The sequence below is a fragment of the Copadichromis virginalis genome, linkage group LG15 (genome assembly GCF_057382275.1).
Source record: "Copadichromis virginalis isolate Kocher_CV1m ecotype Utaka linkage group LG15, C_Virginalis_male_GT1.1, whole genome shotgun sequence".
NCBI lineage: Eukaryota > Metazoa > Chordata > Actinopteri > Cichliformes > Cichlidae > Copadichromis > Copadichromis virginalis.
The window spans coordinates 862,033-879,382 of NC_140632.1; the positions used below are offsets into that span (position 1 = coordinate 862,033).

A 17,350-nucleotide genomic window follows, 5' to 3' on the forward strand; every position below is an offset into this window, starting at 1 on the left:
GGAGAACACTTCATGAAGTCACTTGGCTATTTATTATAAGCTCCTCAGGGAGGCAGCACGGAGCAGCTGCTCGGAGAAACCTTAAAAAAGGAGCAGGCGGCTGAGTGTTTGTATTTCTTGACGTGATTCATGTCCTACATACTGTCGCTGTCCCGCAAATGTCACTGCACCTTCTTACAACGGAACAGTCCGACAACATGCCTGAATAGACGTGTGCGGAAATATCTATCCACATTATTCTTACAATGTTTGTTTTCACCTTAGCAGCAATGGTATCAACGAGAAACTGCAAATATAGCTACAATATTTCCAAATAACTGAAATCCATGTCTCAGAAATGTATTTATTAATTTATTAATACATGATAAGTTAGTGTTTACTTAATACCTATTTTACTGTAAGTGCTTTAAGCAAAGAAAAGTCATGTATGTGTAACAAGTCCAGCTAACAGAAACGTTATTTTTCTTTTCATTTTATTCTTTCAATGGAAAAACAGCTTTTGGAATACTGGGACAAAGTTCATTAGTCAACGTTTTGTGTGATTTATTATTTATTTATTTATTATTATTAGTGAACTTTAAAATGTGTGTTTGTCCTCTTCTTCTGTCTGCTTGCTGTAGAGGTCACCAGATCATCTGCCTAAACTAAAGTCATCAGTGTTGTTACAGGTTAATCCATTTTTTAAATAAATTGAACAATATTAAGCAATAAATTGCAAAAAATAAATAAATACATAAATACATTTAAAAAAAATAAAACCTGTGCATTGAAATCTTTTTTCTAATCTTTAAGACCTCGTAGTACCCTGTCAACCCAAGAACAGTTTGCTCTCACACTTATTTGTGGTTCCTAGAGTATAAAGCAGCGCCCCTCCCTGAGCCAGGTTGTGCTGGAGGTTTCTTCCTGTTAAAAGAGGATTTTTCCTTCCCACTGTCGCCAAATACTTGCTCATAGGGGATTGTTGGGGTTTTCTCTCAGTTATTCTCAGTCTTTACCTTAAAATATAAAGTATCTGTTGTTGCGATTTGGCGCTATATAAATAAAATTGTTTTTTTGGGTTTTTTTTATTTGACAGCAGATTCAATAAACAATTTAGTTTTAAAAAATAATTTTCTGGCAATTATTTCATAGTTTACATAGCTTACTTAGGCTTTACGGGATTAAGTAGTGGTACAGGGTGGGTCATTTATATGGATACCCCGCAATAACATGGGAATGGTTGGTGATATTAAAGTCCTGTTTGTGGCACATTAGTATATGTGAGGGGGCAAACTCCTCCAGATGGGCGGTGACCATGGTGGCCATGTAGAAGTCGGCCATTGTCTTTAGTTTTTTTCAATAGGAAGAGGGCCATGTGACACATCAAACTTATTGGTAATGTCACAAGAACAACAATGGTGTGCTTGGTTTCAACGTAACTTTATTCTGTCATGAGTTATTTACAAGTTTCTCTTTGTTCACAGCCATTGACATGTCGAAGAGGTTAACACATGAGGAGCGAAATTGTGTTGATATCTGGTGAACGCAGTAACCGGGTCATTGCAGCAGATTTCAATGCAAGACACCCTACGAGACCACCCATCTCCATGCTACAGTTAGCAAACTGCTTGCTAAGTTTGGTGAAACTGGTTCAGTGTTGGATTTGCCAAAATGTGGACGCAAGAAAACTGTCAGTAATGAAGAAACATCAGTGGCTGTCCTAGCTTCATTCAGCAAGAGTCCACAGCGTAGCACTCGCCGCATGTCACTGGAGAGTGGCATTAGTCCAACATCCCTTCGGCGGATATTAGCTACTCACAAATGGCACCCATACAAACTCCAGCTGCTGCAGCATCTCAACGAGGATGACCCAGATCGGCCACAGAATTTGCAGAATGGGCAAAACAAAAACTGGAACAGGACCCTCAGTTCACGCAGAAGATTTTGTTCAGTGATGAGGCAAACTTTTATGTGAATGGTGTTAACAAACAAAACCATCGCTATTGGTCTGACACTAACCCACAGTGGATGGATCCCTCCAAGACTGTTGGAACAACAAAAGTGATGGTTTGGTGTGGTATATGGGGACAACGACAGTGGGTCCATTCTTCATCAATGGAAACCTCAAGGCCTCTGGATATTTGAAATTGCTACATGATGATGTGTTTCCCTCTTTATGCGCTGAAGCTGGCACGTTCCCTGAGTTTTTCCAGCAAGATGGTGCACCACCACATTATGGGTGCAGGTCCGAGCATTCCTAGATGATCAGTTTCCTGGAAAGTGGATTGGTCGTCGTGGGCCAGTTGAATGGTCCCCAAGGTCTCCCGATCTGACCCCCTTAGACTTTTATCTTTGGGGTCATCTAAAGGCAATTGTCTATGATGTGAAGATACGAGATGTGCAGCACCTGAAACTACGGATACTGGATGGCTGTGCTGGCATTTCTCCTGCGGTGTTGCTATCAGTGTGTGAAGAGTGGGAGAAGAGGGTTGCACTGACAATCCAACACAATGGGCAGCACATTGAACACATTTTATAAGTGGTCAGAAACTTGTAAATAACTCATGAAATAATAAAGTTACGTTGAAACCAAGCACACCATTGTTTTTCTTGTGACATTACCAATAAGTTTGATGTGTCACATGGTCCTCTTCCTATTGAAAAACAAAAGTTGTATCCAAGATGGCCGACTTCTACATGGCCACCATGGTCACCGCCCATCTGGAGGAGTTTGCCCCCTCACATATACTAATGTGCCACAAACAGGACTTTAATATCACCAACCATTCCCATGTTATTACGCTGTATCCATACAAACGGCCCGCCCTGTATTAATAATGAGCGTCTCCATCTCAACTGCTCAAATGTCAACACAAACTACCTTTTTAATTGTAACCAATCGGGTTAGAAACCCAAGGACTTGAAAAGCTAATTCCCTCTGGAAGATCCAGAAGGACAATTGTTTTGAAGTGTTATTTGCATGAACTTTAATTTCAGTGATCACCAGGATCTAAAAAGCTGTATGTGCAAAAACGAAAGTTTTTCAGTCGTACAGTCTTTTCCAGATAAACTATGTGCACAATTCTGAAAACTACATAATACAGTTACAGTAATTTTGTTATTTTTCATTAATTTCACATATAAATGTGTGTTGTGATAGATATGGCATTGTGTGGGACGTATTGTAAGCATTCAGCATTATTTGGAGCTCTTAGTTCTGGTATTGGAGGCATGTTTAGTCTTGTTACGTTTTGTTATCTGGTCTCTGTTGGTGTTCAGTCGTGTTTAGATTAATCGAGTCTTCCCTGTATCCTGCTGTGTATTGTTCAGTCTTCTTATCTGTTTGTGATTCCTTGCTTCGTTGTTTCCTGTTTTATTTTGACAGCGGTTATTCTCCGTGTCTTATTTTAACTTCTTATTTTGACTCATTAGGTTAATCCAGATACAATCTTCTAAACTAATTATTATTTGACTCGTAGGCACGATTTAGTTTTCTTTCATTTTGAAAAATATCAGTTTACCATTTATTAGTGATATTAACTGTAATGCCCTTCACAGTTTGACAATGCCAGGTATCAAAACAAAGAGGTACGTCATCTTACGTCTTTAGACTGAAAACAAAGAGATTTTAAAAGTTTGGATGTGACTTTCTATCGCAAAAACATCTCAAACCTAAGGAAACTCCGATGATGTAACCAAGGCTGAGCTTTGCGGCCACTGAAGCTCTTTATGTGAAATCGGTGTGCGCTGCTTTAAATGAGAATAACAAAGAGTTGGCAAATCACCAAAGTGCTTTCCAGAAGAGTCCACGGAGTTATGTGTTGTTTAGAAGTGCATGGACATTTTCAACATCAACTCTGAAAACTCTACAATTGACAGATATGACAAAAAGGAATTTTTAAACAGCTGTTTTCGTTACACGGGAGAGCGATAACGCGTATTCAGAAAGACGTGTCGGCGTAGTTAAACGATATCACATTTGTGCCTCTTCTTGGATTTTATAAAATTGAAAAAGGGGCGAGAAGAGAGATATCTTTGTACTGCATTGTTTCTAGCTTACCGATATTGATTATTAGCGTTGCACATTACGCAACATGTGTGCCTTTATTCTACTGTCCTGACCTGTCTTAAACTCACTACCTAGTTAAACAGCCCTCTGTAAAATGCGTTTTGTTAAATAATGACAAACTAATTAATAACGTTCGCGCTCTTTACTGGAACCATCTTTTCGTGTACTATCTGTCCCGCTTTTCCACAACAATGGTTTCTGAAAGGAACGTTTAGCTGCAGTGACAGATGGCCACAGGCTGCATAACTAAGCTGCGCCTCTCTCTGGGCAGTTACGGTAGGAGACGACTCCTCCCCCACACAGCAGGCTCGCGCAGCTCTGTGCCTGCAAAGGATTGGTTGTACAGCGGGTGCCGTTTGGCGCAGTTTTGAGCTACATCCGTTAACAAAGGGCGTCCATTTATTTATTTCCCGTCTTATTTTAGCGCGTTCGCCGTCAAACATTCACCATGAGCACAATTAACGTCAAAAAGCTTAAAGTTAACGAGCTCAAAGACGAGCTGAAAAAGCGTAATCTTTCGGACAAGGGGCTGAAGGCCGAGCTGATGGACCGCCTGCAGGCCGCGCTGGACGAGGAGGCCCTCGCTTCTCCGCAGGAGCAGGCAGCTGAGGCGGATGACGGTTTCGAGCAGGCCGCCGACCAAGAAGGTATGGCAGAGGAGGAAGAAGGAGAGGGGGAGGGAGAAGGCCCTATTGAAGAAAGCATGGAGGCCAACGAGGAGGAAGAGCCGGAGAGTGGGGGCGACGGCAATGGCGTTGCCGTGGACGAAGAAATGGGCGAGGGAGAAGAGGAAGGAGACGAGGACGATGAGATGGACCCCATGCTCAAGGGAGACGTGGACGACATGGAGAAAATAGATACGGAAGACGGTGAGCCGGGAGAGCAGGCTGCCGAGGGTGAGTCGACAGAATCGCTTATGTAAATGCGGCTGGTTGGATGTGTCGGGTTTTTTTGAGAAAGCGCTAGCGGTGAGGAAATTATTAAATTTGAATGCGTTACCGCACAGCAGAGCGTCCATGTTGAGAGAGAGAGAGAGAGAGAGATAGCGTGACCTCACTACTAAGCTAGCCAGCGTTAGCACCGGTCTGCAGCTTGGTTAGCAGTCGTGTCGTGACCTTAAGTAGCCACAGTCCAGCCTACTAAAGAGACCTTTAGCGTCACATTGAGAGACGTCGACTAAAATTACTAAAGCGGCTCTAATAAGAAATCTGCTACCGAATTTAGCTTAGTCTGGATTTAAGTTTCGGTTTGGTTAGCGTGTTAGCTTGCCAGCTAGCGTCAGTTTCTTTGTGTCTGTTGTGCAGCGCCAACTAGCTGTTCAACCGGTTAGCTAATTCAGAGGTTCCCGTTGTTCCAGCTGGGGGCGTTGGAGAACATTTGCTTTCACATCCCATTTTAGAATGGATCGACGTGAAAACACAATGTTAGAAATGGCCACTGCAGTGGGCTGTCTTGCCACCCTTTCCGCCTTAATTGTACTGACATCGTGTTTTAGGGTCGTGGCGTTTGCCTTTAAAGGTTGCCGGGAACATCTGAATTAGCTAATCCCAAGATGTGCTGAGAAAAAGAAGGGCGCCGCACTGCTTGTTTAGGTAGGACGTGGGTAGTTTTTTTCCGTGGTTTTTATAGATAGTGTTGGATGGTCATAGAAATTATGAATCTAGGCAATTCAGTGCAATGTCTCGGGGAGGGGGGTGTAAATCAAGGTCTAAGTAGGCTTTCCCGTTTCCCTGCATGATGCATTTGTCCCTGGCAGCAGTAGATTTGCCCTCCTTTTAATGACATAGATTTGTATCAAAAGCAGTATCTTTTAAGCCCTTTACTGCAGGATAGTAACACTTTACTTATTAGAGACTTGTTTATCCAGCCCCATTCACAATGTTTATACGGGCCAGCTTATATTGTAATTACTACCTGGTCTTTCAAAGCTGTTACAGTTTCCACAGTATGATTGTCTTGTTTTAAGTGTAACGATGAGGTGTTTCCTCCAAGTAACCTTAATACAAATGATAATGGTCGACACACAATGTAACTAATGAACGGGCTTTGTGGGCCAGAACCCCACTGCCAGTCCGACCTCTCTCTCCCAGAAAAAGGAGCACCTCATTCTATATCTTTGTTCTATTTTCAAAGGGGATGCGGACAAAGACACGAATGCTGATCAGAAGAATAAGAAGGGTGTTAAGAGACGCCGGGAGGAACATGGAAGGGGCTACTTTGAATTTATTGAAGAGAACAAATACAGCTGGTAAGGATGGGACAGAGCGAAAATGGCCTTCAGCATCCCTGAAGCGCCATCTATAGCTTTGTTGAATTGTATTGGCTTTAAGTGCCAATGCACATAACTAGCAAGAGGAAAACCCTCATTTTTTTCAAGTATTATACTACTTGTAACATTATTTTCACACACATGCTTTGAGGGTCATCCCTGACTACTTAAAGAACCTTACCATTTACCTTTTTACAGTGCCCACTCACACTGTTTCTTTAATCGACTGCATTCTGTAGCAGAAGTGCATCTATCAAGTCTCTATGAATTCTCACACCTGTTCCTTATGCCAAGTACTGTTTTGGAAAGCCTGTTGTGTCCCCAAGGTGAAACAAGGCTGCTCAAAGGGGAACCCAGAGCAACGTAGCAGATGTGCAATTTTCAGTGGATGGGTGGGGAGAAACTAGCTCGGATTTGTGGAAGAAGGGGTCCACTGCCGCAGGGTAGCAAAAAAGAAAGAAAGAAAGAAAGCCTCCAACGTCTGTTTGGAACGTCCACGGAGAAGCTCGCTATTGACCGTCCATCGTTACGCCTCGCAATGGTCTATTCTTTTTTTTTTTCTTTTTTCGTTTTGTTTTTTATTTCACTGGTTGTATGATGTCGAAATGCTATTTCTGTCTCATGTATCATGTCCTGTGTGTGTCTGTTTTCATGGTGTGGGTGTGTGTGCATTTGCAAAGTTCTTTCTACCCCTGCTAGGTGACATCATGCATGGGGTGTGTGTGTGTATCTTGGTCAGTGTTTTGTTTTCATTGCGATGTCGATGCACTGAGGATCAACAGGCATATAATGGAATAACTTTTTTAAAATTATTATTTTGGGAGAACCCTCGTCATGAATGTTTAGGCCAGGGCAGCAGAGCTGTTAGCACACCGAAGTATTGCTGCTCCATCGCTTTTCACCCCCAGTTAAACCTTCAGAGCTTAGCTCCATGTAGACGACTACAAGTTCCACCTCAGGCACTGTGTTGTCCACCAGCACCGTAAATCTCCCCACGGCAGCTGTTTGTACGGCATTCTGGGCTCTTTGCGGACAGTTGTGACACATCGAGCTGTAGATAAGAAAGGAGTGATGAGCCCCGCAGTGGTTTCCTTCTCCTAAATGATTAGGAGTTGCACCATAGTTGGATGATGGCAGGTGAAGTGATGCTAAAGCATCATCCTTAATATTTAGAGATTCCTGAACTACAGAGTTGGTAAGTTGCTGTAGTTTTGACTACACTGGTTTCTCTTAAAACATGCTTTCAATGTATTCTGCTTAGCAACACAGTCAAAAGTTAGTGGTGACCTTTTCATCTAGAAGTCAACACGGGGAGGTTAAATATAACTTGCCCCATATCAGTTCTGGAGGCACAAACACGCACTTATCTGACAGTGGAGAGGTCTGCTTGTAGTTTATCACTGTGACTCTCACATAGCCTTGCATACTAGAACAGGTGGACGTGCTTCTCTCTGTGTATCTTTCACATTTTAGATTTCGCTGGATTCTGCAAGGTAAGTGTCTGCTGAGGCCTACAATACAGCCAACATCCAGAAAGTCTGGAGGCTCGCTCAGTTATTTGCTTTCCCCTCTGTCTGTTTCTTCTCCTGTCTACCTAAAATATTCTTCACCAAGTGGTACCCAAGGCATCTATATTTTCCATGCAGTTAAAGTGACGCAAACCTTCTTATACTGACTCTTGGTATCTGTTTTCAGTGCCTCGTCCAAGTCACCTGTTCCCCCGTTGGAGGAAGAAGACGAAGACAATGATGACACAAAAGTCTGCCTGGATAGCTGTATGTTTGCTACTTTTGTACAGGATGTTTTTAGACTTGTCAGCTTCCTTCTGTAAACGACTGCTTAGAAACATTCCTGGAAAACGGCTTCAGAATTGAGCTTGTTCTAATGGACAAATGTAGACATGTTATATTTGATTAACTTCAATGTCACATTTTCAGCATAGCTGAATCGTGCATAACATGGCAGGCACAAGCCGTCTCAGCTTTCTTACGCGTTGCTCTGAGTTGTGGCGTTGCCAGGTGTTCATTTCCTAAAGTCTTATAAATGGGCCCGTTGTCTTCTCCGTGGTGGTTGTAGTATTCGCAGTCCTGAAGCACGACCTGTACGTCAGTGCTGGTGTAGTCATCAAAACGTTTTGGGTTTTTCCTCCCCAGATGTTGAGTTAACCAACAGCAGTGTGGTTAGTAAAACGAGTGTTACTTTACCTGACTAGTTTTTCTGCTCCCTACTAATGAAGGCAGCAGAGGTGATCTAGCTCACCAGTCCCTCCATCCTCAGGATGTATAAATGTGTACCGTCTTGTCCAAGAGTCGTGTCTCAATTTGTACTTTTTCTGCCCGTTCAGACAACTCTGACCTGCACTTTAAGGTGTCGCGGGACCGCTACAGCGCCTCGTCTCTCACCATGGAGAGCTTTGCTTACCTGTGGTCCGGGGGAAAGGCTACATACGGTGTGAACAAAGGCAAAGCCTGCTTTGAGATGAAGGTACGGTAACGATGCTCACATCTTGCACAAATCTCTGAATGGCTCAGTGAGGTCAGTGGAAACGAGTGGTAATGCTTTTCTGTGTGTGCAGATCACTGAGAAGATTCCAGTGAAGCATATTTCCAGCAAGAACATGGAGATTCATGACGTCCAAGTCGGATGGTCCCTGGAAACGGGCACACTGCTGCTGGGTCAGTGCAATGTTTGCCGCAACTCTGTAAACGCCACACTGACTCAGTGTTGGCGGAGCCCGCTGTAACTTTCCATTTTACTCATGGCACAATGCATTCCCAGGATCACTGGATGTACTGGTGTGCTGTAATGTTTTGGCCTCTGAAGGCTGCCAGCATCTTAGGGCAGCAGCTATTTGCTGTGACTCATACAGGCTGAATACCGCTGGGTTAAACATTTACATCAGTTCAGCCCATCAGAGGGTGAACTTTGTATTGAAACACAAACAAACCGAACTGTACTGGGTGTATCCATTTACAGGAAGGTCGTGTCTCTAGGGGTCCCTCTGGTGGCCAGTTGGCTTCATGACACCTTTGTACAAAATGGCTTCAGCTCTGGCTGCGTCACAGCAGCGCTGCGTGGCCTAGTGCCAGCCCAATGATTCACACACCACCTCCACTCTGTATTAATCCAGAAGTGTTTGTCATGTGTTTAGGTGAGGAAGAGCATTCCTATGCCTACTCCGGAAAAGCCAAGAAAACCACCAACTGTGTGACCGAGGAGTTTGGAGAGACCTACGAGGAGAATGATGTCATCTGCTGTCTAATTGTAAGATATGAGATTGTTGTTTGTTTTTAATCTTCCCCTTTGTGTGCAGATGGAAGAACAGTAATGTATGGAAGAGGCAAAGAGCGTTAAACAGAATCATGAGAGTATTAGTTTGACTCTTTTTCCCTTTCTGCTGAGGCAAATGTCTTTGTTACACACTAAAGCTGGAGTGTTGCTCTATTCATGCAGGACTTTGAAGGTGAGGAGGTGGTGCTGTCCTACTCCAAGAACGGAGGCGAGCCAGCTGTCGCTTTCCAAGTCGGCAAGGACTCCCTGAACGGCCGGGCCCTTTTCCCCCACGTCATCTGCCGCAACTGCGCTGTGGAGTTCAACTTTGGCCAGCTGGAGACGCCATATTTCCCCCAGCCGCAGGGCTACACCTTCCTGCAGCAGATTCCTGTCAGTGATCGAGTCCGTGCACTCAAAGGGCCGCAGACCAAGGCTGACTGTGAGGTGAGTAAAAGAGTTTAGGAGCGTTTTTCATTCATGAATGCAAAAGTGCAACGCTGCGGTATCAAAGTTCTCCATATAGTGATCTCAATTTTCTCTCTTTTCCAGATCATAGTCATGGTTGGTCTGCCGGGCTCAGGGAAGACCACGTGGGTGAATAAGCATATCCAAGAGAACCCTGGGAAGTACTACATCCTGGGCAGTGACACGATTGTGGAAAAGATGATGGTCAGTACTCAGACCAACGTTACAGCGTCCCAGAAATAGTTGCTGCTTCTCCCTGTTGGTAGGAAAATGCTCTTTTCTTCTTTCGTGCAGATCGGCAGCATGAAGCGTCAGTCCAAGGACATCACAAAGTTGACTGCCATTTCCCAGCGTGCACCGCTCTTCTTGGGAAAATTCATTGAGATTGCTGCTCGCAAGAAGAGGAACTACATCCTGGACCATGTAAGTGGCTCTTGCTGAGTGTGGTCACAACCATGTCTTTGATGATAGATTGATCAAATGAGCCTCTTTGTCTTTGCAGACCAACCTGTCTGCTCCGGGCCAGAAGAGGAAGATGTGTTTGTTCGCAGGCTTCCAACGCAAGGCTGTAGTCGTCTGCCCGTCTGATGAAGACTACAAGCAGAGAGTCCAGAAGAAAGTTGAGACTGATGGCAAGGAAGTGCCTGAGCATGCTTTACTCAAAATGAAAGGTAAAAGCATTACCGTTGTCTTTACCCTGTTACAGTCCATCACACACTTGGACAGAAGCTATTCCTGGGTGCTGCTTCTCTTATTGAATCGTTTCCGTTCCATTACAGGCTTCTTCTCTCTGCCCGAGGAGGGCGAGAGCTTCAATGAGGTCATCTACGCCGAGCTGCAGAAAGATGATGCTGCCAAGCTCCTGGAGCAGTACAAAGAGGAAAGCAAGACGGCTCTGCCTGCCGAGAAAAAGCCCAACCAGGGGAGCACGACGCCTAAACAGCGCGGTGGACAGCGCGGTGCTGGACGCGGTGGCAAAAACCAGTTTGCCCGTGGTGGCGGACCTGGGCAGAGAGGTGGCAGCCGTGGAGGCTTCCAGAACAGAGGCAACTTCAGAGGAGGTGGGATTGATGGGTGGGAAATGAATGCTCCTTAACGGCACAGTTGATGCTCAAGCTTACCTTTACCCTGGTCTGTCTGCAGCTCCCGGGCCTCGTGGGGGGTTCAACCGTCCTCCTCGCGGCTTTCTGCCGCCCCCAGCCTTCAGAGGAGGATTCCCCAATCGTGGAAACTTTAACCGTGGTGGCGGCCCCATTCCTAGCCTGGGTGGATCCCCCAGGGGCGGCCCGATGAGGGGCAACATGGGACACAGAGGAGGACCCATGAGCAGAGGCGGTCCAGTGAACAGAGGGAACATGAGCAGAGGAGGCGGAGCTAGCATGGGTCGTGGTGGAAACAGGGGTCACCCCCATCAGGTTGGTTTCAAAATGACTCCTGATCAAATTATTGCTCCTCTGACGTCCGTTGATGCATAATCAACTTTTTTTTTTCTTTGTTTTTCCTGCACAGTTTCAGCAGAGAGGGGGGGGCCGTGGCAACTTTGGCAACAAGAACAGCAACTATGGAGGCAACAGGAACGGCATGGATAAAGCCCAGGCCTTCAACCAGAGCTGGCAGCAAGGGGTCAGTGTTTGTGCATCTGCCGTTTGTAGTTGTTACACATAAATCAGGGGATCAAAGTGTTAATGTTCTGTTCTGTGCAGTTCTGGAACCAGAAGCCGTGGAGCCAGCAGTACCAGCCTGGATATTACTGAGACATTTGTTCTAATGGACTGGTGGGCGACACTGGGATCCACCGCTAGCCACGGAGCATCATCCACTCCAACGTTTGCTTACTTTCCTTTAGAACCCACTTTTACTAATGATCGTAAAACTCACGACTGATAACGAGACTAAAGCTAAACGGAGCGACGACATTCCATCGGAGGAGAGCAGGCAGCACGACTGTAACTGAAGCTCTGTATCGTCACACAGATGTACACAGTGTGGGTTCATCCTCATTCAGCCATCTTTTGTTGTTGTTGTATATTTTACCCTCCTCCACCTTTTTAAATGCTTTTAAAACATGTTTGTAATTTCAGGAACCAGAAACGATTAGTCGGCCCAGCAGGCTTTGAAGAGATTTTCTTTTTTCAGGGTTGTGCATTTTATCTGTGCTGTGGTTTTTGTTTTGTTTTTCTTTTTGTATTACAAATTGTAAATATTTTTTTTATGCGTAGTTTGCATAAAGGTTTAAGGAACGTGATGATTTGATTGGAACTTTGGCTTCTTTACAGGAAGCGTTGGTAGCTGGTTGGCCTGTACCTGTCTGTAGAGTCAAACAGCCAGACTGAAGCTTTTCTTTTTGTTCCCACGATCAATCCTGTAACATAAACTCCACAGAGCTACAATAAACACATCGTTGGCTTTTTTACATTCTTCTCGGCTTGTGATTTTTGACTTGGTTCAAAGGTGTGTAAATGACCTTTGAACGGGCCGTGGCCTGGTTTGCTATCAGCCCTGCTAAACACCTCATTGGTTAATAAATAACCTCAAGTGTCTTGTCTTTGATATGTTGTTTCCGGTCCTTCAGCTGTTCAGTACTTTTAATTTGAAAACGTGTTTTGGCCAAGCCATCTTTAAGGACAGAAGGAAGCCATGTTGGTCATACATTATGCTTTTTAAGGTCTTTATTAAAACATTAAAGTTAGAGCACTGACGTTCTCAGGAGATCGTTTGTTTCCTAGATTGTCTTGATTAACGGTTCCTTTTAGTGCAGTAGACTTCTGAGAAACGCCGAGCACTGACCAGTTATAAACGTCTCCACGGTAACGACTTCCCTTTTCTTCCTCGTACTGGTGATTCGTGTAAACCTCGCTCTCTCAGTTTTGATGGTGCCAGTTTAGCACAGAAAGTGGTTTTTAAAAGGAGGCCGGATTGCTCATTTTCACCAGCAAACCTAGAAAGGGCTGCACAGTTTGATGGCTGACCGCCCGAACCGACCTTTCAACTCTGACGGCACCGTGTTTTTTGTTTTTTTTTAAATGCTCTGGTGTTGGTGACTGTGTGGCCCAGCAATAACGGCAGCTCCACATATACTGTCTCCACGTCGACCTGGTACCCGGATCATGTTTGACACTAGATTGACTTTTTAACGTTACAATAGATCTGATCAATCCAACAGTTTCTTTAGATTTGTTTTGGTTTGCCCGTCTTATTTAATAAACATGTAAATACTAAATGCATCACTAATCCAGCCATGCACGAATGTTCATGAATTAATAAATGTGTTGTGATAAAGAAAGTATTAGTTTGCCACGTACTGCTGTGTGATGAACTATTTAAATGTCTGGAGAGTTTGACCTTTTATTATACTGGATATTAAAATCGAGCAGAATGCAAGCTTTGGGTTTACAGTATAATCTATAATACAACAGACACTATATTTTTATCGCTTTGTGTTGCAGGTTGTATATCAGGTCTTTTATTAAACCAACAGTGCAAAAGCTCTGAGCTTTTTCAGATTTGTTGTCTTTTCTATCTGACAGTTTTTAATATTTGTGTTTGAAAAATTGGGATTGTATTTTTTTTTGTCTCTATTAAAGTTAAAGAAGCTGGTATGCAGTGACCGTGTGTTTTGTTACAGTTCCTGTAAAATGTTTCCCTGCTTTTCTTTAGAGATAACAGAAAGAAAATCCCCGCTCGCGCCTGCGGCCGGTCTCTCCTTCAAGCTCGGGTCCTCTGCCAGAGGCCTGAGGGTCCTGCAGCATCCCAGCTGTTCCCAGGACTGCGCTCTTCTGCACAGAGATCTCCGATGTTCCCGGGATCTGCTGGAGCCACTGGGACCACCGTACCTCAGATTATTGTAATGCCTTGTTTACCAGCCTGGACAAATCATGTCTTTCTCGCCTCCAAGCTGTACAAAATGCAGCGGCCAGGCTACTAACACGTTCTAGCAAGCGAGCTCGCATCACTCCCATTTTATATTCTTTACATCGGCTCCCAACAGATTTTAGAATTTGCTTTAAAATTCTTGTTCTAACATACAGAGCACTCAATGGCCCCAGATTATTTATCCAAGCTTCTTTTAAAATTCACTGCTGCTCGTTGTCTCCGCTCAGAGTTTGTTGGTTTTTCCCCGTACACGACTGAAGACGAAAAGAGGCGGAGCCTTTCAGTCTGTGGCACCAAGGCTGTGGTTCACGTTTGGTTGACTCTGTGGAAACTTTGTTTAAACAGGCCTTCTGTTAATCAACACTTTATATTCTCTATTTTATTACTTAATGTTTTCTTTCTTTTAACCTTTGTGTGCAGCGCTTTGTGACTGCCTGTCTACGAAAAGCACTTAATAAACCTGACTTACTTCACCTCCACATCCTCTCGAGCTCTTCTCTGAGCCCTTGGTATTTCTCCAGCTTCTCGTGTTCCTTCTTCCTGATGTTGCTGTCATTCGGAACCGCTACATCGATCACTACGGCCGTCTTCTTCTGCTTGTCTACCACCGCTATGTCCGGTTGGTTAGCCACCACCATTTGTCTGTCAGGTATTCACTGAGCACTCGGTCAGTTGGGGCCATCTTCGTGATGTATTCGTGAATGTTCGTTGTCTCATCCTGGATCGTGGTGCTCACACTCACCAGTCCCCGGCCTCCTTCCTTCACTTAGCGTACAGCCTCAGTGTGCTGGACTTGGGGTGAAACCCTCCGTGCATGGTCAGGAGCTTCTATCGCCTCCTTTGGCCAGCTTATTATCCCAGCAGGGTACCTGATCACGGCCAGGGCGTAGGTGTTGATGGATCTTGTTCTTCCCATTCAGCTGACTCCTCAGGACTTGCCTGACCCTCTGCAGGTACTTGGTGGTTGCAGCTTTTCTAGTGACTACACTTCTCCAGTCCGAACAACATCCCGATGTCATTGCTGTATAGCCTGGTAGTGTGGATCAGTGAATCGATGTCTCGTTCAGTCTTGGCATACAGCTTGATGTCATCCATGTACAGGAGGTGGCTGACAACTGCTCCGTTCCTTAGTTGGTATCTGTAGCCATTCTGGTCACTGACCTCACTGAGGGATTCAGGCCTGTGCAGAGCAGCAGTGGGCACAGAGCATCTCCTCGGTAGATCCCGCACTTGATGGTGACTTGTGCTATGGGCTTGAATGTGGCCCATTGTTGTGCGCCACATCCCCATTGAGTTCCTGATGAAGGCTCTGCAACGACTCACAGCCTTGGCCAGCCGCTTGAAGAGGTACACCAGAGAGATCAAAGGCAGGAGAATAAACCAGCTGTTCTCCACAGAACCAGCAAAGGTGTACTCTCAGTGGCAAGGGAACAATAAGAGAACAGCACCACCAAGGCTGGAGACGGAGCAATACTGGAAGAGCATATGGGAGAAGGATGCAACCCATAACGGCAATGCTCAGTGGCTAGAGGATCTGAGGGCAGACCACAGCGACCTCCCTGAACAGGGTCCAGTAACCATCACAGTGGCAGATATCCAAGAAAGGGTCTCCAGTATGAAGAGTTGGACAGCACCAGGGCCCGACATGGTTCACGCCTACTGGCTGAAGAAGCTGACTGCACTCCACGAGCGTCTGGCAGCACAAATGAACCAGCTGCTAGTTAACGAGAGACACCCGGAATGGCTAACTGAAGGCCGGACGGTCCTGATCCCCAAGGACCCCAAGAAGGGACCGGTCCCATCCAACTACCGACCAATAACCTGCCTCAGCACTACATGGAAGCTCCTGTCAGGCATCATATCGGCTAAGATGAACAGGCACATGGGTCAATACATGAGTGAGGCACAGAAAGGGATTGGCAAGAATACCAGAGGCGCAAAACACCAGCTACTGGTAGACCAAGCAAGACCAGACTGACCAACCTGTGCACTGCCTGGACTGACCCTAAGAATATATATATATAATCTAACATAAGTCATTTAGTGGTTACCTTTGGCTTTATGTTTGCACCCACTGTCCTGCTAGAAATGACATCCTTGACTGGCAGTTTTGTGCAGACCATCTTGCACAAAACTGCAAAAACAGTTTTGTTCAGCTTGTAGGTGTTTGTAATAAGAGCTTTAGCAAAGCAGGATTCTCAAAGTGAAAAACTGGAAACAACCATCAAGCTAACAACATTCACTTTGTGAACACATGCAATGACTGCACAAACTACTTATTCTGCAGCAAAGACAACTTTTAACACATTTACCAAAAAGTGCCTGAAACAGACCAGAGTCTAGCTAATACTGTTGCAGGAAATGTGTTATGAATCTTATGCACCATAAGTAACAGCTGACAGGTTTACAGTAATAGTGAAAACCATCTTGGCTTTCTTGCTGCAGCTCGTCCTCTCCTCACACCTGAAACTGAGACTCACTCTGTGCCTGAAGCTGCTGTGCAGTGAGCCGCCCATCACACCGGCTGCTGTCCTCTGACTCAGGCGTGTCTTTGGCTCTGCAGACATCTTCCTGTCACACTTTGTTTCTGAGTGACTTTGATGCTGAAGGAAACTGGACTCGCTCACACTGTGACGTTCCTACTTTTCTGTGGCGGTCTGTGTCTCTTCCACGGTTAATTCCCTTTTTCTCACCATTTCTGTGCCAACACTTTCTGCAGTACAATACTGCTCAGCTGATGCTGTCCAGGGTCTGGTACCACAGTGTGCTCCAACACTACAGGCAGAGGGGCTGAAGTGATCCAGGAAAGTTGGAGCAGCAGCTTTCAAGGCCGTATCAACCTCCTTTACTGCAGCTTCAAACAGTTAACCCATGTTGTTCCCTGAAAAAGGTCTTTTTGTATCGTTCTGAAACGGACATTGTGTTTCAGTTTTGGGATCATTTGTTTTAAACCTGTGGTGTTTCACCACTTACCTTTGTACCAGTTCAAGCTGTTCACTGGACCGAATGACTTCAACTGCAATAAATTACTGGACAAATGTTCTAAAACGCTGGAGCGTATGCCACATCGGGCATACACAGTAAACGTATTCCTTATTTGGAAATGAATTTTCTAGACAGTTTTTTTCTTATTGACACCAAATTTACTTTTTATTTGCATTTCCATAACATGTATGATGATCATAACTTTTGCTGGTTTTATTTAACAACAAAACTGTTTGTTTGTTTTTTGCATTGAACAAATATGCATGCTGAAAATGTAAACAAAAATCCTGCTTCATATTGGAAGTACTTTCAACAACTTAGTGCAGAAATCTGAACATCAGATTCATATAAATGGGAAAAATGAAAATATTGTTTTAAAACAAGAGAAATGAAAATCATGTAAGATCAGCATGTGCATTAACAACACCGAGCACGAT

General features: G+C 44.7%; 1 protein-coding gene across 1 annotated transcript; it reads left to right on the forward strand.

Moving 5' to 3' along the window:
- Nucleotides 1-4,353: 4,353 nt before the first annotated feature.
- hnrnpub (heterogeneous nuclear ribonucleoprotein Ub) lies at nucleotides 4,354-13,652 on the forward strand. The gene is made up of 14 exons (XM_085431259.1): nucleotides 4,354-4,944; nucleotides 6,182-6,296; nucleotides 8,013-8,092; nucleotides 8,662-8,801; nucleotides 8,893-8,992; nucleotides 9,469-9,581; nucleotides 9,771-10,034; nucleotides 10,140-10,259; nucleotides 10,350-10,478; nucleotides 10,558-10,726; nucleotides 10,835-11,116; nucleotides 11,199-11,470; nucleotides 11,565-11,678; nucleotides 11,759-13,652. The coding sequence occupies exons 1-14, from the start codon at nucleotides 4,497-4,499 to the stop codon at nucleotides 11,807-11,809; spliced, it is 2,397 nt and encodes a 798-aa protein (XP_085287385.1). The 5' UTR covers nucleotides 4,354-4,496; the 3' UTR covers nucleotides 11,810-13,652.
- Nucleotides 13,653-17,350: the final 3,698 nt, after the last annotated feature.